At 40.7% G+C, this 25,751-nt stretch overlaps 1 protein-coding gene across 1 annotated transcript in view; it reads right to left on the bottom strand.

Annotated features, from left to right (window-relative positions):
- PROS1 (protein S) overlaps positions 1-25,751 on the bottom strand; it is a 62,129-nt gene that overhangs the window by 18,927 nt on the left and 17,451 nt on the right. The window contains 8 exon segments of the mRNA XM_061628061.1: positions 592-759; positions 1,549-1,738; positions 2,722-2,840; positions 10,787-10,908; positions 15,259-15,384; positions 16,174-16,305; positions 16,450-16,572; positions 22,300-22,386. Of these exon segments, the coding sequence (XP_061484045.1) occupies positions 592-759; positions 1,549-1,738; positions 2,722-2,840; positions 10,787-10,908; positions 15,259-15,384; positions 16,174-16,305; positions 16,450-16,572; positions 22,300-22,386 (1,067 nt within the window).

Below are 25,751 nucleotides of genomic sequence, written 5' to 3'. Positions count from 1 at the left end.
TGAAATAAATAAATTTTAATATATATTAGTCCTTTTTTCATCTATATTGTAATCCACCTATAATGTAGCCAAATGGCAGGGTATAAATCTTCTAACTAATTAAATAAATAAATCCAGCAATACTTCCAGCATAAAACTGCTAGTACAAATGTGCCTTTTGCAGATTTGCTCTTCCAAGTTTAGCAGCCTTATATCAGTCCTCTTTGTTACAATCCACAATGAGTTGGGCCACTTTTTCTTCCATTCAGAGATTACTTCAATTTTTAGTGAAGCTGCCACATATCTAATCTGTTCACTTTTTTACCTGGGATCTGGAGTCACCTGGAACTAGGAAGACGAGATTTGTAGATTAATTGTCAAAAAGAATGTGTTACATCCATTCTCCTAAGAATGAAATTAAGTAACTAAATTTGGAAATTTACCAAAGTAATCCCTCACTGGCCCCTCAAATGCAATGGTACAAAGCCTCATAGCGTATCCCAGAAACAATTGTCCATACTGAAGTTTTGAAAAGAAAAACATGCATTAACTGGAATTACTATAATGGAGATAACAGAATAATTGACATGTCACATTAACACTAAACATTACCAGTTTAATGAGAGTGTTATCCACTTTGCGAGGTAGCCCTGCAATATACACTTTTGTCTCCAGAAAGCCATTGGAGGGCTTAAAAAGATTTCTTGGGCTGTTAATGTTCATCACTGCTTCTTTTGCTATTTTTACACTGATGCTCTGTTCTAGTTCTTCCACAGAAATCTAAATGGAAAAGGAAAAAGATAAGGCTTACAAACATTGAGAGAAGTCATCCTACACCAACAGTGGTAATCTGTGTGCAGAAAGGAATCCACTTTGATAGAGAATAGTGGCACAAGCAAAAAGGGGATGGGTTTAGTAACCTCCAGGGGGTGTGCACATTGATAGTTGTTGGATCAGGTCCATATACATTTGCTTAAGTAAATGGGTATTATGCAGAGCTTGGAAAAGTTACTTTTTTGAACTACAACTCCCATCAGCCCAATCCAGTGGCCATGCTGGCTGGGGCTGATGGAAGTTGTAGTTCAAAAAGTAACTTTTCCAAGCTCTGGCTATGTCAGCTTGACAAGCCCAGTTGTCCATTAAGACAGGGCAGTGTACTAAATCCAGGCCCTTTTCTACCACCACTTTCCAAAAGTTGGGTGCATGAATTTCATGTGCAAGGCTGCAGTGCAGGGAAACAAAATCGGCACAGACAAACACAGACAAGGACAGGCTCTCCCAGAACAGGAGTTTCCAACCATTTTCTTCCTCTCAGAAAACTCTAAAATAAGCTACTCTTGTCTGAATTAAGAATAAGAACTCTCTTGGATCTTAGGCTCAGAGCTCCAACTGAGGTTTTTAATTATGAAGATATGAAAATATTTTGAGGGCATGAAAGTATTTTGGGAAAAGCAACTGACAAAATGAAGCTACTACTGCATATTTATCAAGTTACTTTAAAAACGGCTTCTTCTTTTATAAGCAGATTCAGTGTTGAGATTCCTAACTCGCTGGAAGAAAAAGGCTTACCATGTGCCACAAACCATCATTAATGGCTTTGCCACCGCTTGTTACTTTTGTTCCAAGTTCATTCTTGAACTGAATTTCAATCTTTCCATCACGCAGTGCAAGCAAAAACCATGCTGTGCTGTCGGGGGATTCAGCGTACAGTATAACACCCTCGTTATCGTAAGTCCGGAAGTCAAATTCTGCAGAAAATCTGGGTTGAATGAGGAAGGGGGAGGGCAGAGAATGAAGTATGACACACTGATGAAGAGACTGGATCTGTACATTAAGAATTTTGAAACAGAATGAAATACATTTAATAATCAGTGTTGATATGAGAGCTGCATACTGCTCTTTCACGCAAAACAGCCACATTAGCCATTGATAATAATAGGACGGACAGAGCAATCCAACTGAGGGGTAGCTGGCGAGGGGGGCTGGCAGAGAGCTCCATGGCATCCACTTGCCACTCGGAAACCACCAGTCCAGCTGAACAAAGACTCTGTCGGGAGCTGCATGCAGGAGCCCGAAGAGAAGAGCTGGCTCCCACAAACAGACCTGCTGGGGAGTCAGTGCTCCCCATAGACCACCATCAGAATAATTTTACTGGCTGGCCTTTTTGCCAGTGGAACTTTGGGCCAGATTTGGGTGGGAATGCAAATGAACCAGTGTGGCGTAGTGGTTAAGGTGTTGGACTACGACCTGGGAGACCAGGGTTTGAATCCCCACATAGCCATGAAGCTCACTGGGTGACCTTGGGCCAGTCACTGCCTCTCAGCCTCATGAAAACCCTATTCATAGGGTCGCCATAAGTCAGAATCAACTTGAAGGCAGTACACACACACACACACACACACACACACACACGCTCAAAGGGGACTTGGATGCTGCGTAAGTCCTTCCCTGCAGCTTCTCCTCTGCCATGCCCCTGGAATGTCCCATTTTCGGGGCTATCACCAGCTTCTGCCGGCTCTCCATCTACCAAGCTGGCTGTCCCCGGTGAACCCCTGGCAGCGCTGGCAGGCTCCTGGTGCTGCTGTGGCTTAGCTAAAATGTGGGGCTTCTGCTGGTGGAGCCTGGCAGCACGAGGAGCCTGCCAGCTCAGCCAGGGGTTCCCCATATCCAACTCCCCCCAGCCCAGCATAAACTCAAATTGGATTGCTCCCTAAATGTGCATTCATACTGATATTGACTTACCTTGTAACTTCTGGCAATCTAAACCTTAAATACAAAACAGGGATTCCTGAAAATTGCTCTGCCAGATAAAGCAATTCATAATTCTTCTCAAGATTCAGCGTGAGACAATTTTGTACAACCTAGAAATAAAAGGAAAAGAAATGCTATATTATAATTTGATAAAGTGATGCCACATTTCTGTTCTGAGTCACATTTTTGTAGTTTATTCCTAACCAATGTAATAATTCAACCAATTCTTCCCACCCACCCCCACCACAATGGTATTTATTATACTGGAATGATCTCTAGATTAAAGAATGAGCTATAATTTCATTTTAATTTTATTAATTTATATTGATTTTAATTATCTTCTGAATGTTTTAAATATCTGCTTGTATTTGTCTTTAACTGAACATTTTAATGTTTTAATTATATTCTTGTAAACTGCTTAGAGGTTTTATTGCAATCAAGCAGTAATTAAATATTGTGAAATAAAATAATTTAACTGGTTTCCAGTATTAAACTTTTCATACATTATTTCTAACTAATGTCCATGTCTTAAATGAAATGCATATTAATCCTACCCTGATTAACTAAGACTTCTGTTTATTCTACCTAGCATTAAAAAATAAACCTCTGCAGCTGAAATATTCCAGGGCAACATTTACTCAGAAGATAAATGGCCTGCTTGCCAGTTCCATTATCTTCAATGAATAGAATCACACCCCAGGTTGCCTAATCATTAAATCACAGTTAACTATCATTGGCTAGGTTATCTTAAGTATGTTCAAGCACAATAGCAACCTTTGATCTGTGAACTATTTAAGCCCCACTATACTAAACTGCGTCAAAGCTTGTTTTAAGTGGTAGCTGTCTGAATACACTTCAACATGCCCAGCCTTGTCAAAGAAGTATAACGGAAGTGTTTTCAAAAGAGAAATGTTTTCAGTGAAGTCCCTGAATAGCCTCACAATTTCTTCAGGAAGAAGTGTGTATGTTAAACTGCATTGCCCATTTAATATGGCTCTTATGGATTTTTAGCTTGTAGTGAGAGAATTATTTTTTTAGAAAAAGGCAGACTCTCATGTTTATTTATCAGGTATATTAGATGTTAAAGTTAGAAAATGCTATACAAAGTAAACAGCTAGCATAAATATAGGATTTAAGCCTCCTACAGTAGTGGCAGTAGTAATAATAATAATAAACAATGTCTGGAGAACAGAGATTGAGACAATGGTTGGACAGTTGAATGTGTTGTCCTATGTGCATTGTTTCCCATGCCATTATTTGTTCCCCCCCCCCATTGTCTCTGGTTAGTTTTTAAAGCACTCCATCCTCAGGGATTGGAAGGTACATATAGGAAGAGGTGTTCCTTTAGGTATTAGTGTCCATTTATTGCTATTGTTAGTTAGTTTTATTAGTTGCTTGTTACCCAAAGGTCTCGAAGCGACTTACAACAATGTTAAAAACAAAAACAAATATTTCACTCTACAAAAGTAAAACAATAAATCAACAACACCCCCATGCAGCCATAGGAAGGTATGGCAGCATCCAAATAACAGACATAATTTCAGTCTATGAAATGCCTGGGGGGGAAAGCCACATCTTTATCTGATACTGAAAAGATGTCAATGAAAGCACGAGGCAAAACTCACTGGGGAGTGCATTCTACAGACGGGGAGCCACAACTGAAAAGGCCTTTTTCCTTGCCAGCTTTGTAGGTCAAAACCTACAAAGGGTTTTGTACAGAGCTTGGAAAAGTTACTTTTTTGAACTACGACTCCCATCAGCCCCAGCCAGCATGGCCACTGAATTGGGCTGATGGGAGTTGTAGTTCAAAAAAAGTAACTTTTCCAAGCTCTGTTTTGTAGGCCAAAACCAGCACTTTGAATTAGGCCTGGAAATGAAATGGAAGCCAGTGAAGTTGGGAAATGACCAGCGTTATGTGTCCATACCCTCTGGACCTAGTTTACACTCTCCCTGCCATTTTCTGCATCAGCTTAAGTTTCTGGCCCATCTTCAAAGATGGTCCTATGCATAACGCATTACAGTCATCCAAATGGGAGGCTATCAGAGCATGGGCCGCCAGAGCCAAGCTATCCCCATCCAGACAGGATCACAGATGGAAATACTCAGCTAAAGCCTATGTAAAGATATCTGACTCAAGTGCAGAGCCAAGAGACCCTTGGTATTAGGAAGATTCATAGAGGTGAAAAACAAAGGAAAGATTTTGTAGCTTTCCTTTCCACAGGCTGAGCTATATGTGTGAAAGTGATCTTTCTCTTCCCTGTGTAGGAGGTACAAGTCAAGGATTTGTCCCCTCTTTTACAGCAGGCTTTTCCTTTCCTCCACAGGGGAATAGCATGTTGGAGCTCCTATACCCTCCTTACGTCTCCATTTCTGCTGAAAAAAGCAGAGAAGAAGTAGGTGATAGTGGAAATCCTAAAATGGTTGGCTAGAGATTAGGAAATGAAGTCCAGGAAGTGGGTAGCAAGGATGATAAGAGTCCTATACTGACTCTGTTCCGATTGAGCACCAGCAATACAATGTAGTGGCTATAGGGTTGGACTTAGGCTAGGGAGACCCAGGTTCAAATTCTTATTCAGCCTGTAGGAGGTTCTGGCCAGTCATTTTTTTCATTGGCGATCTGTCGCGGCTAAGTAAGATTGCCTTTGTGATGTCCCTGTATGTAGATATTACTGTAAATATGGTAAGTGCATGTTTTGTAGGGTAAATGTGGTAAGTAGAGTGAGTGAAAGGGGGTGTACATGGGCTAGAATGCTGGAGAATGCTGTATTGTGATTGGCTGAGCGTTTGAGTGGCTGAAGGTATAAATGAGAGGATGACAGTTGAGAAAGAGTTCTGTTGGTGGAGTTTGGGAGTTCTGTCGGTTGGAGTTGGTTGTGGGTTGGATTATATTTGGCTGGTATTAAGGCAGATTATATATGACTGGAAACATAAGAGTGACACTATATGAAACCATATGCTTGTTAAATATACCTAAAGTAATCTTGTTATTTCCTGGTGTTTATAAATAAATATTTTATTGGTTTACCAAAAGCCTGATTCTTGGCTGAGGCTTACGCAGACCAGAAGGGAGGGCAGGGTAATTACCAAGGTGGAGAAACAGTATCAAATGGTGGCAGCGGTGAAGAGATAGTGTATCATCAAGTATCCAGGGCAACCCAGGGCTGTATGCTTTATTGGCACAAAGATACAGGGGGGTTGTGGCCTGTAAGTGCACCCAGACACAAAGTAACAATAAGCCAGAAGGAGACTAAGGCAAAGTCTCAAAGCAATATTGTGAAATAGGGAGTGGCTAGTGGTGCTGCCTAGCAGTGGGATCTTGCGAGATCTGTACTAGAGCCAGTGAGAGAACAAATAAAAACCAGGATCCTGACTGGAGGGACCTGACAGGAGGTGGCAGCAGGTGGGATCCTCACAGTCTTCCAAGATAAGGTCTTTAACGGTAGGTCCATAAGTGACTGTGGAGGCCAATTCTAGATCCACACAGCCTCCCACAGTGAGGACATAGGTTTTCAGATGGAAGATAGTCGCAATGAGGATTTGCTTGACGTGCCTTCCGCGTAGCTCGTTTGTCCCGTTCGCCCTGTACTCGTGCTTCTTCAAAGTCCATAGCACCTTTTATAATAGCCAACCTCCAGTTGGGACGCTCATGGGCCAAAGCTTCCCAGGTCTCAAATGCTCACATTACATTTTTGTAGATTAACTTTAAAAACAACCTCTTTTGCTGTCCACCAATATTCCGTTTTCCATCCTTAAGTTGGGAGTAAAGCAGCTGCTTTGGAAGACGGTGATCAGGCATTCGAACAACATGGCCAGTCCAGCGAAGTTGATGTTGAAGGATCATTGTTTCAATACTGGTAGTCTTTGCTTCTTCCAAAATGCTAACATTAGTCCGTCTGTCTTCCCAAGTAATTTGCAGAATTTTCCGGAGGCAGCGTTGGTGGAATCTTTCAAGAAGTTGGGAGTGGCGTTTATAAATAGTCCATGTTTCACAGGTGTACAGTAAGGTGGGTAGTACAATGGCTTTGTAAATAAGCATTTTGGTCTCCCTGTGAATATCCTGATCCTCGAACACTCTACACTTCATTCAGGAGAAAGTGGCACTTGCAGAGCTCAGACAATGTTGAATTTCAGCATCGATGTCAGCTTTTACAGAGAGATGGCTGCCAAGATAGGAAAAGTGATCAACATTCTCCAACGTTGCACCACTAAGCTAGATTGATGGTGCTACAGAGGGACCAGTTCGCACCTGTTGATGAAGCACTTTTTATATTAAGTGAGAGCCCAAGCTTTCATATGCTTCTGCAAAGCCATTTAGGATAGTTTGAAGATCTTTCTCTGAATGTGCGGAGACTACATTATCATCGGCATATTGAAGTTGTATTACAGAGGTTGGCATTACCTTACTTTTTGCTTTCAGCCTACTGAGATTAAAAAGCTTTCCATCTGTTCGATATATGATTTCAACACCAGTAGGAGGTTTTCCTTCAATAAAGTGTAGAATCATAGCAATGAAGCTAGCAAGTAAGGTTGGAGCAATGATGCATCCGTTTTACACCTGATCCGACTCTGAATGAATCGCTCTGAAAGCCATTGTTATCCAAAATTGTTGCTGTCATATTGTCATGAAAGAGTCACAAAATATTCACAAATCTATCAGGACATCCAGTTTTCAGAAGAATGGTCCAGAGAGTGGTTCGATTTACAGTATCAAAGAGTCAGATCAATAAAAGCCATATATAAAGGTTAAATCTGCTCCCGGCATTTTTCTTGAAGCTGTCATGCAGTGAAGATCATGTCCACTGTCCCCCTGGAAGGTGGAAGCCATTTTGGGATTCGGGGAGGATATCTTCTGAGATAGGTAGAAGGTGATTTGCAAGGATCCTTGTAAGGATTTCACCTGCGGTAGCAAGAAGAGAGATACCTTGATAGTTCCCACTATCTGTTCTATCACTCTTCTTAAAAAGAGTGATAATTATGGCATCCCTAAAGTCTTCCGGGATCTCCTCCCTCATCAAGATTTTTTCGATGAGCTTATGAAGATGTTGTGCAAGTTCAGGCCCACCTTATTTAAAGACTTCAGGAGGAATCCCATCAGGTCCACTAGCTTTGTTCTTCTTCATTTGATTAATGGCTGCACTGACTTCATCCAAATTAGGGGATACCGCAAGCTTGTCTCTAGTTTGTTGTTGTGGAAGTTGCGAGAAGACCTCACCAGCCACCTTAGATTTAAGATTAAGGTCATGGTAATGCTCTTTCCAACGCAGAGCAATAGATTCTTTACCCTTAAGAAGTTTAGTACCATCCACTGAACGTAAGGGATTTGTATCATAATTTATTGGTCCATAGATGGCCTTTGTGGCATTAAAAAGCCCCGTGCATCATGAGCATCTGCAAAATGCTGGATTTCTTGAGCTTTCTTTATCCACTAGGCTTTCTTAAGTTCTCTAGTTCTTCTTTGGACCTCAGCCTTTGCACTGGCATAGATGTTTTTCTTAGCATCACAGTTAATGTCGTTCTGCCATATCTGGAAGACTTTCCATTTTTTGTTGATATGTTCAATCTCACTATCATTCTCATCAAACCAATCCTGATGTTTCTTAGTTTGGTATCCGATAGTTTGTTCACATGCTGCGATAATGGAAGTCTTCAATTTAATCCAGTGTTCCTCAACGTTTTCAGGAGTTCTGTAGGTAGATCTTTCTTGAGAGTTGGTTCAAAGCAAGCTCACTTAATAGGATCTTGAAGGGCATGGACGTTCATTTTACCCCTTGGTTTTCTTGCTTGGAGCCTACATTGAGGAATAATATGAATGGCCGTAGTGGATAGAATTAATCGGTGATCTGTCCAGCATTATCAGCACTTGTCATGGTGAGGAGTACATCACAACGATCTCTGGCACGGAGAATTCCGTAATCCAGGAGATGCCAGTGTTTCGACCGAGGGTGCTTCCATGATGTTTAAAATTTATTTTTCTGGTGAAAGAGTGTGTTTGTAATAACAAGATTATGCTCTGCACATTTAGTCAGAAGTAGAATTCCATTCAGGTTGCTATTGCCAACTCCTTCTTCCCCCATGGTTTCTGGCCATAAATCGAAATCATGCCCAACTCTTGCAGTGAAATCTCCCAGAAGGATAATTTTATCCTTCTTAGGTATCTCTGATAAGATGGTGTCGAGCTGGGTATAAAAATTGTCCTTGATGTCTTCATTAGCATCTAATGTTGGCACAAAAGTACTTAGAATAGTTGCCTGCTGGTTTGGGGCGAGTTTTAACCGGAGAGTTGAGAGTCATTCATTAATGCCAGTAGGAACTTCTGACAAGAGCTTCACAAGATTATTTTTAATAGCAAAGCCTTCTACATGTATTTGTCATTCTTGTACAGGCAGACCTTTCCAGGAGAAGGTGTAGCCTCCTTTTTCTTCCTTCAGTTGGCCTTCTCCTGCTCTTCCGAGTTTCTTGGAGTGCTCCTATGTCAATATTAAAATGTCTCCACTTCCTCACGATGATGGCAGTCCTGCGTTCACTATCTGTATTGTCCAGCAATGTCTGTATATTCCATGTTCCAAAATTCAATTGTCTTTTGCAACCACTAAATGGTGACTCCACTGGATGAGGAAATCCAGTCAGGGAGAGAGCTGAGGTAGACTATGTTTAGGGCACATTTTCTAGCCTCCTCCCCATACAGGGTGAGCAGAGCGGATCCTGAATAGGACTGCTCAGTTGTGGATATAGCTGCCGAACTACTCAACTGCCTCGGTCTTTGATCCAGGACGACTGAGTATGTATCCACTACCCATGTGCCAGTCCATGACTAGGGGCTTCCAGATTTCACAGTCCTGCCCCCATCACCATTTGCCATGGGACTTTTGTTTTGTTTTGGTTGGAAGACGCCTGTGTGTGAATTTGTTTTATATGGGGAGATCAGCGCACAATGATCAACACACAATCGTTGACAGAAATGGCTTTGATCAAATGGCATGGATACCACGACGAATGGAAGTCTTTTATCTGCTGCAGCCTTCATCCACCTTCACAGCCGTTGTAACATATACATTGTTATCCTCTGCCTGTTCTGCCATTGAGGACATTCTTGGATCATTCTTTGTCTGGTTCCTCTGCCTTGACCTTACCGCCATGGGTAACCCTGCTGGAGTACATGACTCCCGATGGCATCGCTCACAGGGTTTACTGGAACACACAAGCCCACTTACCACTACAAGGTGACTATCCAGCGAATGAGTTCTGGCCAGTAACCATCTCTCAACTAATCTACATCACAACAGATGGGTGGACACCAGGAACAACACTCTGAACTTCTTGGAGGAAGAAGAAATTTAAAAAAAAATGTGATGAAGAAAACATCAAAGAAATGGCTGAAGAGGCATAGCTCAGAAAAGTCTCCAGACATTTTTCCTATGACTGAATAGGCATGGAATGTGATGCCCAGCTAAGGATGCCAGAGAATTCTGATGAAAACATAAAGGAAGCAGATACTGCTCCAGTTCAATGTGCTCATCTGTGGTAAGGAACAGAAATCAGTCAAGACAATAAGATAGGTATTTATTTACATCATTGTTGTTTTTACAGCCACAAACAATACTTAATTAATGAAGGGTTTTTTTTTTACACTGTTTTGACTTTTCCTTTACATTGAAATTAATGTAAGTAAAAAGTTAATGTAAGTTACATTAAATAGCAGACAGCGACTCAAACAACACTGATTGTGATGAATACAGGTCACTGCCTACTTACATTGTTATACTGAAACCCCTATGAAACAAAGCCTTACTTTGGATTTTGCATCATACTGGCTTGATTCCTAATGCTTAAAACCAAATTTGAACATCTGTGGTTACCAGCCCCAAAGCATTTAATCTTGAGTGGTCTCATTGACTACTGTTGTATTATATTGTTTTATTGTAAACTGCTGTGAGCATAGGGAGAAAGCAAGACATAAATGGTTGATAGTGTGTATTTTACAACCTCACTGGGGAAGAAAATTTAAGCTTCTACCATTACCAAGAAAAGTAAGGAGGAGATCCTTGTGATACATTACCTCACAAGTCCTCATGTCCTTGGAAAGTTTGAAACCCTTCTTGCCATCACAATAGCAGGTGTAGCTTCCCAGAGAATTGACACACATTTGAGAACAAGCATTTTCAGCACATTCATCCACATCTGCAATGAAATGGGAAATATGCAGCTCAACATTTGCATCTATCACATGCCTGAACTCTTGGGAAACAATCTGGCATTTAAGTGGCATGATGCTGCAAGGTTGGGAGAGTGCAACATACTCATATTTAAGATACATGCAATGAAGATCCTTTTGGTTGGCTCCATGGTCCCCTTCCTTTCTTTAAAAAATGAATGCTAACATTCCTCTACTGCAGAGTTGAACAGCCTGTGGCTAGTCAAGCAAAATACAGTCTACTGGCCAGGAATTGTGGCTTAGCAGATACTTCACACACGCACACGCACGCATGCGCACAAACACCAATTTTGTAGTCCTAAGCCACCAACAACTTTATCAAACCTGTGGGGGAACACCATACTTGGCTGGTGAGCTTTGCTCAGCTTTGTGGGTCACAAATTGTGCCAGCCTACTGGACATATATTATATATTGATGCATCTTAAGGATGCCTGAGGATAAGAACATAAGAAGAGCCTGCTGGATCAGGCCAGTGGCCCATCTAGTCAAGCATCCTGTTCTCACAGTGGCCAACCAGGTGCCTGGGGGAAGCCCGCAAGCAGGACCTGAGTGCAAGAACACTCTCCCCTCCTGAGGCTTCCGGCAACTGTCTTCAGAAGCATGCTGCCTCTGACTAGAGTGGCAGAGCACAGCCATCATGGCTAGTAGACATTGATAGCCCTGTCCTCCATGTATTTGTCTCTTTTTGCTTTGTGTACAAGGAACAAAAGACAAATCTAACTTCTGTAGTCCATGTTTAGCCTGAGGAAGAGAGGATTAAGGGGAGATGTAAGAGGGTCTTCAAATATCTGAAGGGCTATCATTCAGATAATGGGGCAAACTTGTTCTCTGTTGCTTCAGATAGCAGGACTAGAATCAATGAGGAAAAATTGCAGGGAAGGAGATTTTGGCTAGAAGAAACTTCTTAATGGTAAGAGCCGGTCCCTTTCAACCAGTGGAGGCTGACCCATTAGGGCAAATGGAGCATTGCCCCGCCAACCTCAGTCTTCCCTCAACTAGCCCCACCTCCTGCCTTCAAACGTATAACCAATGCAGGAGGTGGCACTGGCTCAGCAGGGAAGATGATGGGGAATAAAAGCAGAACTAGTTGGCTCAGTCTGTCATCGGTTCTGGCTCCACCTGACATTGGTCTCTCTGTCTTCTGCCCTACCAGTCCCGGTGGGCACCAGCCACTACTGCTTCCAACTCTATGATTTCAATTAAAGGTGGCTACAGATCTTACCTGTGACTGTATGCCTGAATCACAGCAACTCAAAAGCACTTCCCCCTGCCTACTACATTCCACTCATACAAATATATAAACCCCTAGAAAATGTCTACTGAAGCTGTGAACTGGATAACAGTGTGGCACAAACTGTGTGAGAAAAAAAAATATTCACAGAATTGAGCTGCAAAGCTAAACCACCATCACCACCAGAGTTCCTTGTGTGAAAAAGCTCAGACCAAAGGGTTTTCAGTTTATAGTGTTACGATTTGTTTTTTAAAAAGTAGCATCCCAAAATAGTCCCTATGATATGCTCAAGCACAATGCACTGCATACATCCAGTATACTCTGCTTCTACACAGCAAAAATCAGTTCAGTGCAATTGCATTAGAAGATGTATGTGTGTGCCAAATTGCAAAGCCCAGAGAGCTTGGGAAGCACTCATTCAGAAAGAAAATGTGGGCTGACCAGCGCAAAATACACTTTGTCCTGACTGAGTGAAGCTGAGTATGTTCTCTGCTTTGTTGGCTAAGCACAATAAATAATTTAGAAGCGCAAGACTGTGTGAAAGACCACATTAGTAACTTGTCTTCTCTGAGAGTAAACAAGACTCCCACTGCCTGAAAAGATCCCACTGGGATGAGTACAGGCATAGGAAGTCTTGCAAATTCTGTCCCTAATATATCACACTTGCATGATAAAAGCTTATCATGTCCTGATACGTACAAAATTAAAGTTGCAGAGCTTGATTTTGCTCAGCTTAGCACATGTGTTGTCTGACTAAAAAAACTGAAGATTTCCAATGAATTCTAAACTGCTCAGTAATTTTAACCCTTTCATAGTTGCAGCGGCATTCTGCTTTTTGGCAATATTTCTGCCCCATTTGTGGTCACAGAAGAATAGTTTCACTGTTATAGTACAAGTCGAAAACTGGACAATGAAGATTTAGTTACTCAGATAATAGATTCATTGACTAAGGATAGTTTCACACGATACACAGCAGATGCTACTTCTGGGAATACATGAGGGTTGCACCAGTCTTTCTGAAGCGAAACTTCTAAAGTGTAGATAACACATCAATAGCTTTAAAACAGGGTAGCTGACATTTTTCAGGCAAAGGACCATACTGATCCATCGGTAACCCTCCAGAGGCCACATGCCAAAAGGGGCCTGGCCAAAGTGTAAAGTGGGTATGCCAAAGGGGTGTGTGGCCAATTTTTACCTTGGAGAGATCACAAAAAACTTTTGACATCAAAAAATCACAGCAGGAGATCCGCAAAAGTGGTCCGTAAAAATAGTTGTTTTATTTTAAAAAAGGATGGGGGGGTTTTGGGGGGACACACAAAAACTCTATCACAGTGGGGTACCTATAGGAGCAGTCAGTAAAAAAAATAATGGAAGAAAATTGAGAGGATCTTGGGAGGCCCACAAAAAAATATTTTGGCATCATAGCATGGGACCCATAGGAGCAGTCAAAAATTGTTTTAAATCTTATTGTTGTTAAATTTATTACTCGCCCTTCACCAGCAGTTCCAGGGAGGGTTGCAACAGATTAAAAGTCAATATTAAGAACAATCAAAGCATATTACTATCACAGGAATAGGGTGGGTACTAAAACATACATCTCAAAGTGTCAAAGGCCAGGGTATTTTTTAAATTACATATTTTGGGGGGTTTGGGAGAGACACAAAAAAACTCATAGGGAGGCTGGATGTGGCCTGTGCTTCACAGCTGTAAACAGGGCACAGTGATTGGCTCTGGGTCTTTAAGGATACTGAAATGTCGTCCAGCGTTTGTGTGGCCACTGCAGGAAACACCAGCACTTGGTGTAATCACAGAAGTCATGTCTACAGCATGAAGTATGTAACTGCTTTTACAAAATCAAATTAGTAAAATCTACTGAGAAGTTTGGAAGAAAAGCATGTACGGCAATTAGTCTGGTGTGGTGGCTATTAGTCTTGGACCTGGATATAGAAAAGGCAGGTCTAAACTCCCGCTAAGCTACAGAGCTCAGCTGGTACAGCACAATCCTCAATATGTCTATTGAGATGTACGTGCCATTGCGTTCAGTAGAGTTTACTACCAAGGTAAGCAGGTATAGGACTTCATTCTTAGGCAAATAATTTATTTATTTAAAGAATTTCTGTGCAGCCTTCCAAGATCAGTTTTCGGGGTGATTTAAAATAATTTAAAAATCAACATTAAAATCAGATCAAAAGGTTCTTTAAAAGACTGTTAAAAAGCCTGGCAGAGTAACTTGGTCTTCATTTGGTACTGAAAATACAGCAGCAAGTTTCTCTAAATGTAACTTACATCAGCTAAAATATGGCTTGAGCCTCCAAAAGAAAGGATGGGATACAAGCGAACTCAGAGTGGAATCAGACATTGCTAACCACATGAGATAAGATTAAACATGTACAGAAACTGAATGGACTGGTAGCTGAACCTTACTTCAGTACTGACAACTCCACCACACAGCTGAGGGCAGCAGGCTAGCTAGGGGGGCAGTTTATAAAAAAAATGTATTTATTGCTTTTATGCCCCACCCTTTCTACTGATGGAGCCCAGGATGGCTAGGAGACACAGCTCTAAACGACCACATCTTGGTGTCACTTCCTGCCCCACCCCCCAATACCTGCCTCACTCAGACTAATGGTCAGGCCTGCCCTGGAGACATGGTCAACTGTAGCAGGAAGGCACTAATATGGGGCTTACTGCTTCACATGTAGATGGTACATACAGAGGGTTTATTACTATTATTATTCCAGAAGTTGGGTGTGCATATATATTGCAGATACATAGAGTGTGCAGTTAAAAAAAATACTTCCCTCTTCAGCCTTCTTTATGATTTGGGCACAAGATGGTAGAAACTAGAGATGGCTTATTTGGGTGGCATAGTCCCAATATTATATTTGCAACCTGAACAAAAAGTATTCTGAACTGCACATACATTGATAAATAAAACAATGCAAAATCTACAGACAATAATAGTGAATTGCAAATATATTACTATAAAAAACTATGTAAGGTCTACAGAATATAATGGTGAATACTCTAAGAAAGATATGCTACAACATTCAAAGTCTAGTATCTTAAAAACTGAAGTTCTACCTTCGCATTTCTTTGTAGTTGAATTATAGGCGTAGCCTGCTGGACATTCACACTCATACTTCCCAGGCGTATTCTTGCACTGTGCTGTCCCACAAATGTTTGGGTCCAACATACATTCATTCCTGTCTGCACACACAAAATGTTGTTATTAATTTCACACAAAAAGGAATTGATTCATTTCTGCTGCTACTCTCTCATCACTTGCCCTAAGGACAGAAATGATCTCAGGAGACAATGAGAAAGGTAGCTAATAGGAAGCAATGAAATATGCAAAATGTGAATATGTGAAGGATAAACCATACATCCACAGAACCTGGATATTTTTCTAATTTTAAAAAGTCAGATGAATGGGCAGTTTTCAAGGGATAATTATCTAATTTCCCATATTTTCACCCAGTGCACTGTATTTATCTCCCATGTGGTTGACCAGGTGGTAAGGTTCCATGTGATCAGGCTAAGCAGTTAGTTTTAGTATTGGAAGTGCATACTCCCCACTTCCTTTTAATTAAGCAGTATGATCACAATTTAGGGCCCACAGTGCCTCAGCAGCAAGAAAACAGATGCACTTTGTGAGCACATGGGTCACGGCAGGCATTAGTGTAGCCTCCCCACCCATTTGAATCAGTTCCATCTGTTAAAATATAGGCTCTATTTTTTAACAAGGCCAAGGGATTTACTGGGTTGGGATGTGAATGTGCTAAAACACTAATATTTTGCAAGCCACCAGCTACTACTGGGGCCAGGGTAGTAATAAACACAATTCCATTTAAGATACGAGATGGGCATGTTCAAACTTGCCTGTATGGGCCTTGGCACTGTGATTAGTAGCTACCATGTCGCCTTCTAATCCTATTACATAATATAGAATGTCTTTTTGTTTTATGGAATGCTGGCATATTTATTTTCTTGCCTTACCCTTGCAATCCAGTTTATTAGGCTGAATGTAATAGCCATCTTCACAGTGACAACGGTAACTTCCAGGAAAATTAATACAAGTTTGACTACATCCTCCATTTCTATTTAATAGGTCTTCACATTCATTTATATCTAGGGAAAAGGATATGAAAACAAACCTTAACTATGGTTTGGTCCTCTGCTGCCCAAATACAGTGTTTGTTTGATGTAGAAAGGTATGTTTAAAAATGAGACAGCTCAATTTTCCACCATAGGAAAAAAATGTCAATTACATACCCTCTTCACATTTCTCTCCTTGCCATCCAGGTTTACAGACACAAGTGAACTTGGCTTGTCCATCTATGCATTCTTTATAACCATCTTCATTGCATGGCAGTGGAATACACTGGTTTGGTATTCCTGCAGAGGAAGACAAAACAAAACAACCCCCCACCCCAAGGTCTCAGTCTTATGATCAGCTTTTTCCTAATCTTTCTTGAACGGATGCAGATTTAGCAAAGGCTTTATTTCCGTGTCATTTAACTGGCTTGAACAATGACAAGCTTCCTATCTGTGATAAAATGGGTGGAACTTCCTCAACAGATACAGTTGCCCCCTACATAAGCTGTCCTTAGGTATCAAATCAAGATATATTTGTTTCTTCAGGCCTATAGAAACGATTGATGTAAGACATAAGTTCCTGCTCAATCTCCTATTGACTTTGTTATTTCAGTTTCTTTTGATTTCTTTGCTGTTTTGGGAGGAAAGCCAGGATATAAATTTAATTAATATTTATATTGTGAATTTTATTATCTTTGTATCAATGTGGGTTTTTTGGGAGTTGTGGTGTGCCGCCATGGGAATCTTCAGGTTGAAGAACAATGTATAAATAATAAAAAGTAATAAATCATTCTTCCTTTGTAACCAATACATGTAAGAAGAAGAGAATGAACACAACTTAAGAACAAACCAGAAAAACAATGAATATCAGCGCTGTATCCAACTTCAGTGTGTACACTAGAACAGAAATAGTCAGTGAAATTAGGTCTGATTTACATGGCCATTTTGTCACATTAAAGTCACTACTTTCAACCATTTTGTTAGGCATATTGAGAAATGCATCCATCACACGTAACTGACCACTTTCTGGAAAAATGCAGAAACTAAGGTCCAAAAGGCTGCATCAATCAAGAAATTAAGAAGAAACATTGCAAACTAAAGGGAATTAGTTTAGTTTGGTAGAGGGAAATATATATATAAAGCTGACCATTGGACAGAAGAAAATGGTGTAAGATAGTGAACAAAAAATTATCTGTTGGGCCATCAAGGAAAATTTGTGGGTGGTATTAAAAGGTAGCAAACTGTTAAATTATTTTTTAACAGCAGGGGTGCCATTTTGATTTTCTGTCTCAGGCATAAAAATGATTGGCCCACCTCTAAGGTTCCTTTTCCTCCTACTGCCCTTCCTCACTATAAAAGCTTCTTCCAATGACTGCTGTGGAAGAGAGAGTACCAAAAGCAGACAATAAGGAAGTGCTAGGGCTGGAAGGAATCACAAACAGAACAAAAGTAACATAGAAGAGATTAGGAAGCTGTTGCTGCCAAGCAATGTGGCAATCTTTTATACATGCTATGGCCTTCAAATCAAGGTTCTCACACTTACACATACAATTCAATAAATGAATCAGGCCCAGCACTTTGTAAATGCTAGAAAGGGAATTAAGATGCTTCAACTTAGAACATAGGGCTCCTTCAGACGATTGTCAGAACAGTGCATGTCTTACTACCCTCAGGCTGGTCTTTATTGAGCATTAATTCTGATTTGTTTGTGGGGAAGTTATACAAATATGAGCATTCATCCTGAATTCAACCTGATTTGCTTGTGCATTGGTTTTATGTTTTCCTGTTAATCATCTGTACATCTAACATTTTAAAGTGCATTTCCCCACGACTTCCCTCACTGCAAACATCTGTTTTTTTAAGTGTATTTGTTGTGCCAGAGTGACAGAGCACTTTAATCCACTCTAATTGTACAAACCAAAATATCCACTAAAGTACATGAATCCTGAAATACTGACAGTCTGGAAATGACTATAATGTCACTTGCCTTAGGATCCACTGAACCATGAGATCAGGCAACACTGTTTAAGGAACATCAAGCTTTTGAGGTAATGTCAAAACTTATGGGAATGCTGAGACATAAAATGCTTGCTGCAGGGCAGGAGGCTCTGATCCTTCATATACTTTCCTGCCGCTGATGCACCAAGCCCAGTACATATCAGATATGTGTGAGATGCTGCAGAAGCTGGATTGCCAGGTTATGAAATTGGAGTTACAATACTTTTTTGTTGTTGCTTGTAATATCGTCAGTGTTTCTCCAATGGGTAAACTGTGACAACTACTTTATGACACAGGCACGTATGAGGAATAAAATTAACATCAAGTACAGCATCATATCTCACTGGAGACTATTCAGCAAGATAATATGCTCACACATCCCCCCCCCCAAAGAGCATCTAATGAGAGTAAGAGAAAGAGAGAAGGGATGAATAAGAACACATTTTAATTTGTGACTGCAGGCATGCTGGCACAGCAGTCTGGGAACTGTGTTCAATCTCTGACTGCACGTGTGATAATGATCAAGGATTCCTTTTTGCCCTTATCTGTTCTCAAGGACAAAACACAGAGACAGATGCTTAAGGATTAGAATGTATGTTCCACTTGGGATCTCTTTCCAAACACGTAGAAGTTTTTGATATAAGAACAATGAGAAGAAGCACTTTGAACAAAGGAAAGATAATGTATTTGAGAGACTGCTTCCTACTAATTTCTTACCACATAAATTTTGGATGTATTTATTTATTTAGCTGCAATATCTGTACATTGCTTTTCAGCCATTATGGTTAACAAAGTAGTTTGTATCTGATTAAGCAGACAGAATCAACATTTGCAGTTGAAACTTTAAAGGTTATAAAGAAAGAAATCACTGAAATCAGCAAGGATTTAATGCAATAGTTTCCAACTTTTCCACCTTGAGACCAAACCTACAAATTTGTATCTGTAGGCCTTCTTTCTATCTTTTATACTTCTGTTTCTCCTCTCTGCTTTCAATACTACTTGCACCTGCAAAAGTTTCAGGGCAGATGTACTGCTTTGCTCCAACTGGTGCATGTCTCCTGGCTTCCTGTTGAAATCCTGCACCTTTTCATACCGCAAATGGTCTGGGATTTTTTATTCTCCCACTTTTATTGCTCTATAGGGCAAGAGTGTCCCTCTGGATGGAAATAATAAAGTAACATTTTGCAAGAATAACAGAACTAATGGAATGTTGTATGGATGATCTAGGATAAATCTGCACAGATTTTCACTTGTGCAACTGGACTTTCCTCCTCCTCTAAATCTCTTCTAGCGGCTCCCTCGATCCTCCAGAGCAGATTTGTGCAGCTTGCATGGGGGAAGGAGAGGGAGGAAGTCCTGTTGCGCAAACAGAAATTCTTGCACTGATGGGACACTTGCTTAGCACAACGTTGGACACAACCAGTGGTGTGCTGGTTAATGTTTAATAACCGGCTCTCTGAAAAAAAATATGTATGCATATATATATATGTACATAAGTTTATTATAAATTTTACTAATATAAAGGATGCGTAGCACACAATTTACAAATAATAATAAAATACACAATACTCTTTATTGTAAATTCCATATGGCCAGTTGATTCTCACAGAATGCTTTCGTTGATTTTTGCCGAACTCTTGTATCCGTAGCCAACCTACGGTTGCAATTCAACCATGATTTGACAAATGGAGTGGCATCCCAATCAGCTAACTCTTTTCCCAATAAATTTATTGTTATTAAATCTGATATATGAACTACTGTTAAACTATTTCTCACCCTCGTGCAAATTATATTCATTCAGCTGAAACCTCTTTCAGTTTCAGCACTACTGATTGCAATAGTGCATGAGTGAAGAGTGTGTGTGGTATATGCTGCACAATTGCAGTGCGTGCACATGAGAGCAAATGCTCAGTGGAAACTTTGGCCATGACCACCACAGGCAGGCAGCCCTTAGAACACTGCCCTCAGACTGAAAATGGTAGGCCACTATTGCTTTAAATGAGCATAAGAAAAGCCCTGTTGGATGTCACCACAGGCAAATTTAGTCCAGCAATCTAGTCCAGTAGGGCAACCAGACACCCTGGAAAGCCCACAAACAGAACACGAGCACATGTATCAGAATATACATATGCATACAACACCACACATAACTTCAGTTCCACCACATGTCTTTCATTTGTGTTTCAGATTCTATTACATAAATGCTGCTCTTTAACTCAGTACATGCACACACAATTTGACCTTATGGCCTTTCTATCTACTTTAGTCTGCTTAAGTAAAAACAGCAAAGAGCCTTGTGGCACCTTAAAGATGGACAAATATATCATGGCATAAGCTTTCATAAACTGCAGCCCATTTGATGACATGCATCAGAGGAAGTGGACTGTAGTCCACAAACGCTTGTCTGGAATTGATTTACTTGATTTAAAAACTGGATAAACTATTTTGCTTGCTTTTAGTTATAGGATTATATTATGGCAACCCGTCCTGGGACCTTATAGAGGAGGGCAGGTAAGCAATCTTAATGAATAAATCAATGCCTCAACATGTTTCTTAGATACGTCTGGTACTGTGGTGCACATAACCTGATACAATAACAAGTGAGTTCGATGTTTAAGGTGCTACAAACCTCTCCGTTCTGTTCATCTTTAAGGTAGCACAACACAAAACCCTTTTATTTCACGGACTACTCATTGTTCCAGGAGCTCCCCTCATTCTTTCACACAGATTCTTCTCACCCCCACCAAGGACAGACCATCTCATTCTCTCCAAGCATGTAGCTTCACGATATCCTCCTTCCTCCCCCCAACTCTTGCCCTTTCCTCTGAGCCATTGTCACCACCGAGCACCAGTCCAAAGGAAACACAGAGCCCCCTTCTTGGAACCATCCCTGCATCACCACCACCCGGCTGGATCTTCCATCGCCCTGACCTGCCTTCGCCACTTTCTCGCTTCTGCGGCCACAGCTGACCTGCCAGAAACTCAGCAGCAACAGAAAGCGACCGCCGGCTGCCATGGTGGCGCTCCCTATTGGCTAAGTGTGCTGTAGCCGCAGCCGCTTCTAATTGGCTCGACAGCCCTGTGGCTTCCATCCCAGGTCTCCCTTGTCGCAGTGAAGGGTCAGGTGGAATCACGGGCAAGTGTTTAACAACTGTTTCGGAAAATTCCTGAAAATTTAACAATCGGCTCTCGTGAGCCAGTACAAGCCAGCTCCAGCACACCACTGTACACAATCCTAAAAGTTTAGCATTATTTAAATAACGTAGTTTGGTCCTGTAAGTATCTGAAATGCCAATGAACCTACCTTATGTGATTATACATAACTATAGTCTCCTATCTGGTCTATCTGAAGTACACTTAATTTCAACCACTCCATTTTGTTCAGAAAGGGAAATGATGTTAGCTTTCATTCTATTTCAGTCTATTATATCAACCTGGGAACAATTCTGTAGCAGTGCCTGCACAGATCTATGCTATAACTAAAAAAAAAAAAGACAAGAAAAGAGCAATTTCTCTTCTTGTAGGATGAGTAGCTGCATTGCAGAAGCTGAGTAAATGTATTCATTGCAATCAAAATTACTGGTAGACCAACTGGGGTCAGTAATGAAAGAGGATGGGATAGAAATGTTCTTTTTAAAAAACAGATTTTTATGCCTCCTATACATAACATCTATCCTCACCCCACTCACCGTACATTGCTCCAAATGCCTGTTTGTCCTTAACCTTATATTTTGTACTCCACAGTGCATTACAGTTCTCACACATTTCATAATTCCTACAGAAAGTAATCATGATCTCCACAGTCTCATAACGGGTAGGTACTATTCTCCAACTTTCAACCCATGATGTGGACAAAATAATTGGTTGCCAAAATTTCATGAATGTGTCCTTTGTTTAATCCTTTGCTCATCTTCAATTTCTGTGTTAATTTTTCTGTCAGTGCTATCTCCCATGATGTTGTAAATAAATATAAAATAATAAATGTTCCTTTTCGTTCAGGATGTATGGTATACGACTACAAATGCTTACCTTTTACACAGGATCGCAGGTCAGCTGGAAACTCAGAAGTCAGTGATGGCACCCTGATGATTCCTGTTCGAAATGAAGCCAGGCAGTCTGTGAAAGCATAAACAATTTTATATATTTATTTACTATATTTATATTCCACTTTTCATGGCGGTCCCTCTCAAAACAAATCAAGGTGCTTACTGATAAACAATAATCACTACAACCACAATCTCATGTTCTAAAAATCTAAGGATTAAACTATATATTCATCTAAATTACATGGCACAGGCCTTCCAACACTACATTGCTTCAGACTGCAGACAAATTGGTGTGTGCACATATTTTTAAAGATTATCCCATGTAACAAATTAGTGTGTCAGGGGAAATGGTTTTAGGCAACCTTCTTCCTTCCAAGCTAGCTTCCCATATGCATGGGAAATGTGGTGTTCCACCCACAGTATGAAGTTGAAGTGGCAGAAACTAGGATTTTGCTCTGTCCTACCAGATTCTAAAGAGACCTTTTTTTTTCATTTTAAAAGCAATCATAAGATTGAAAGAAAATGAAAGCCAGCCAGATTTTCAAACTAAGTTTCTTCATGCTCTGTAAATTGGTTAGAGGTGGTGATAGGTTCTATATTTTGCCAGAGCTTCATGTAATATTACACTCTTTAGTGGTAAAGGCAAATGATTCTGTTTTAGTACTCCATGTCTATTTCTGCCTCATTTCACAATTGATAACAGTCCATATTCCAGATATGATCAAATCATATCAAATAAAAATGTATATGGAACTGTATTACTCACCAGGAAGGTGTTTCTCCGAGGGCACCAGGACACCGCCAAGTGGGTATTGTCTTCCTGTTGCTTGAGGCAGAAAAGGGTTAACACTCCAAGGGACTCTCACCTTAGTCCCTCCCAGAGTTCACTGTCTGGCCAAGCTTAAAAGTATTACACTTATAACACTAACATGACTCAAAATAACATTAGATGAAACCAACATGAAACATGAACTTGCAGACTTCTAGATCAGTTCCGTGACCCTTCAATTTTCCTTGTGTTATTCTTCCTCATGTTGCATCCCAGGGTGGGCCTTGGTGTTGTCCTGGTGCCCCCAGAGAAACACCTTTATGTTGACTAAAACAGTTCCTTCTCCAGTGGGCACCAGGACACCCCCAAGTGGGATGTTCCAAAGCTGACCTATTATATGGGTGGGCCATAAGTGGTTAATGATTTTTCAGCACCTGCTGGATAACTCCTACCAAGAGCTGCCTTCGCAGATGCATAACACTCAACTTATAGTACTTGATAAATGTATCCAGGTTTGCCCAAGTGGCTGTCCGACAAACCTCTTGAGGAGGAACATTTGTTGTATGTGCTGCATAAGCAGCTGCTGCTCTTGTTGAATGTGCCATACCAGGTGCAGAGCAAGGTGACCATCTGAATGCTTCGGAAGCAGCCAGAGAAACTCCCGCTAAGAGGAACTCACTAATGGACACGGGGTAATTTATGCAACCAAACTTCCTGAGTGTTTTGACAGCAGCCAGGAAATCTCCGACTAGATGAAACTTCTCATACCTACACAGTAATCCCTCAAATATTGCCATGCTGTGTGAACCTGCTGAGTGCCAGTAATCTGCAAACGTAACCTGCTGTTTAAATGAACACAAAGGAACAACAGGCCTGGTAGCCTTAATTTCAAGTGAATTAAGGATTGTATAAGAACCATGTGTTTGTCTTCTATTCTGTTGCCCACATTCTCAAAAAAACTATATAAAAACTATCTACCTGTTGAAGACAAGGAATAAAGACAAGTTAACTTAGTAAATATGCATTAAATTTGCTACTCTTTCTCGAAGGAGGAAACAAAACAAAACTGCATAAGTGTGAACCTTAGCCAAGTTACCAAGTTGTGCAGAGTAGTAATCCCTACCAAAGGTTACTTTGATCCAAAAAATAATTTAATCTACAAACTAATATTTGTAATATTAATATTAATCTATAAACTGTTTTATGCTGCCCTGGGACCTGGTGGCAAAGGCCAGGCAATAAAATGAACATCAGTACCATTCCAACAGTTCCTTAGTTAATGAACTGAACCTCCTAGTAAAATAATAGTAAGTATGTTGTTGCAGAAGATAATACGGAATATTGTTGTTGCAGAGGATATGGCTGAAGCCTCCTGGAAACTCTTGAAACAAAAACAATCTATATTCTATTTATTTGTTGCTATTTAATCATTATTGTTAAGGTCATCCTATAGGGGACCCTTAAAATCCTCAAGAATTGATATATGTAATTATCCATTCCTTCAACTGTTAAGGACTGCATCTCTCCAGGACAGCAAACTTGTGCTATGTGCTGCTACTCTAGGAAAATACTTCCAAACAAAAATTTTCCAGAGCTATCTCCTAGAAACAACCTTCACATTCTCATGACGCTCATGAGGTAACTGATATTTACTTATGTATATGCCTCTGGCGCTCTAGAGGAACCAGCAGACTCATCCCAAAAAGCTAATGTTCTGGTGTGGTGAGGGGAAAAACCTAACAGTCTCCACAGACATGTCTTATAACTCTCCAGCACTGTATGAACATTCTCGGGTCCAAATACCCATGAATTGGCTTTTAGGACTAAAAAAGATGTTGACCCTCGTAGCTGGATCTTATGCCCCACTCCTGAATGACTGATATGACAACCCCATAATTACTGAGTAGTATCATTTTCATTTTATTTTCCTCTCGCTGAGAGACTCAATGTTCATGGAGCTAATAACAGCCATCAAGGCAGTATGCCGCACAAGAAAAAATGCATTAGCATCTTGCCACTGTGATCTGACCAGTTTCTGAGACAGAGGCGGAACAGATGCAGATCAGATAACTGCATGACTAAGTGTCCTGCTCAGTTGATCTGAATGTAGGCCAATAAGAACATATAGCTCCTGCGTTTTCTTTGTGGAGACCACAGTTTTGTTTTGTTTTTAATGAAGCGTCTTTGTCTGATGCTTGTGCCCACAAATTCATCACTTGATGCACATAATGCACATGAAGCAGCCCCTAGTACTTGTGTTTGAGCTGGGCGCTGTGCATTTGACAGGAGCTCATCTGCATGCTTCATTGCAGTTTGCCAAGCTGAATTAATGCACTTCAACTGACCAGGGCATCCAGGCCACGCTTCCCTCATATAGCGTGTCTTCCTGCTCTCCAGCAATTCAGCTGCCCTTGTATTGGCCATTAGTTGCAGCTCAGTCATTGCCACGGGACTCCCTAAGACTATTGAGGGAACACAGCGGGATTATTCAGACCAAACACTTAATTTACAATTACATAGACATCAGGAATTGACTTTGCCATCCTTTATGGAAAGGCATCAGGGTGGACTGCTCTTTCACCTATGAACCATTTATATCCTTCTCCAGAGAGACAACTGAATCATCATACACATTCTGTTGCGTCTCAGTGGGTTGTCTGCTAAAC

The sequence above is a fragment of the Rhineura floridana genome, chromosome 5 (assembly GCF_030035675.1).
Source record: "Rhineura floridana isolate rRhiFlo1 chromosome 5, rRhiFlo1.hap2, whole genome shotgun sequence".
NCBI lineage: Eukaryota > Metazoa > Chordata > Lepidosauria > Squamata > Rhineuridae > Rhineura > Rhineura floridana.
The sequence above is the reverse complement of the archived record's forward strand: the minus strand, read 5'-3'. Positions and strand labels throughout refer to the sequence as shown.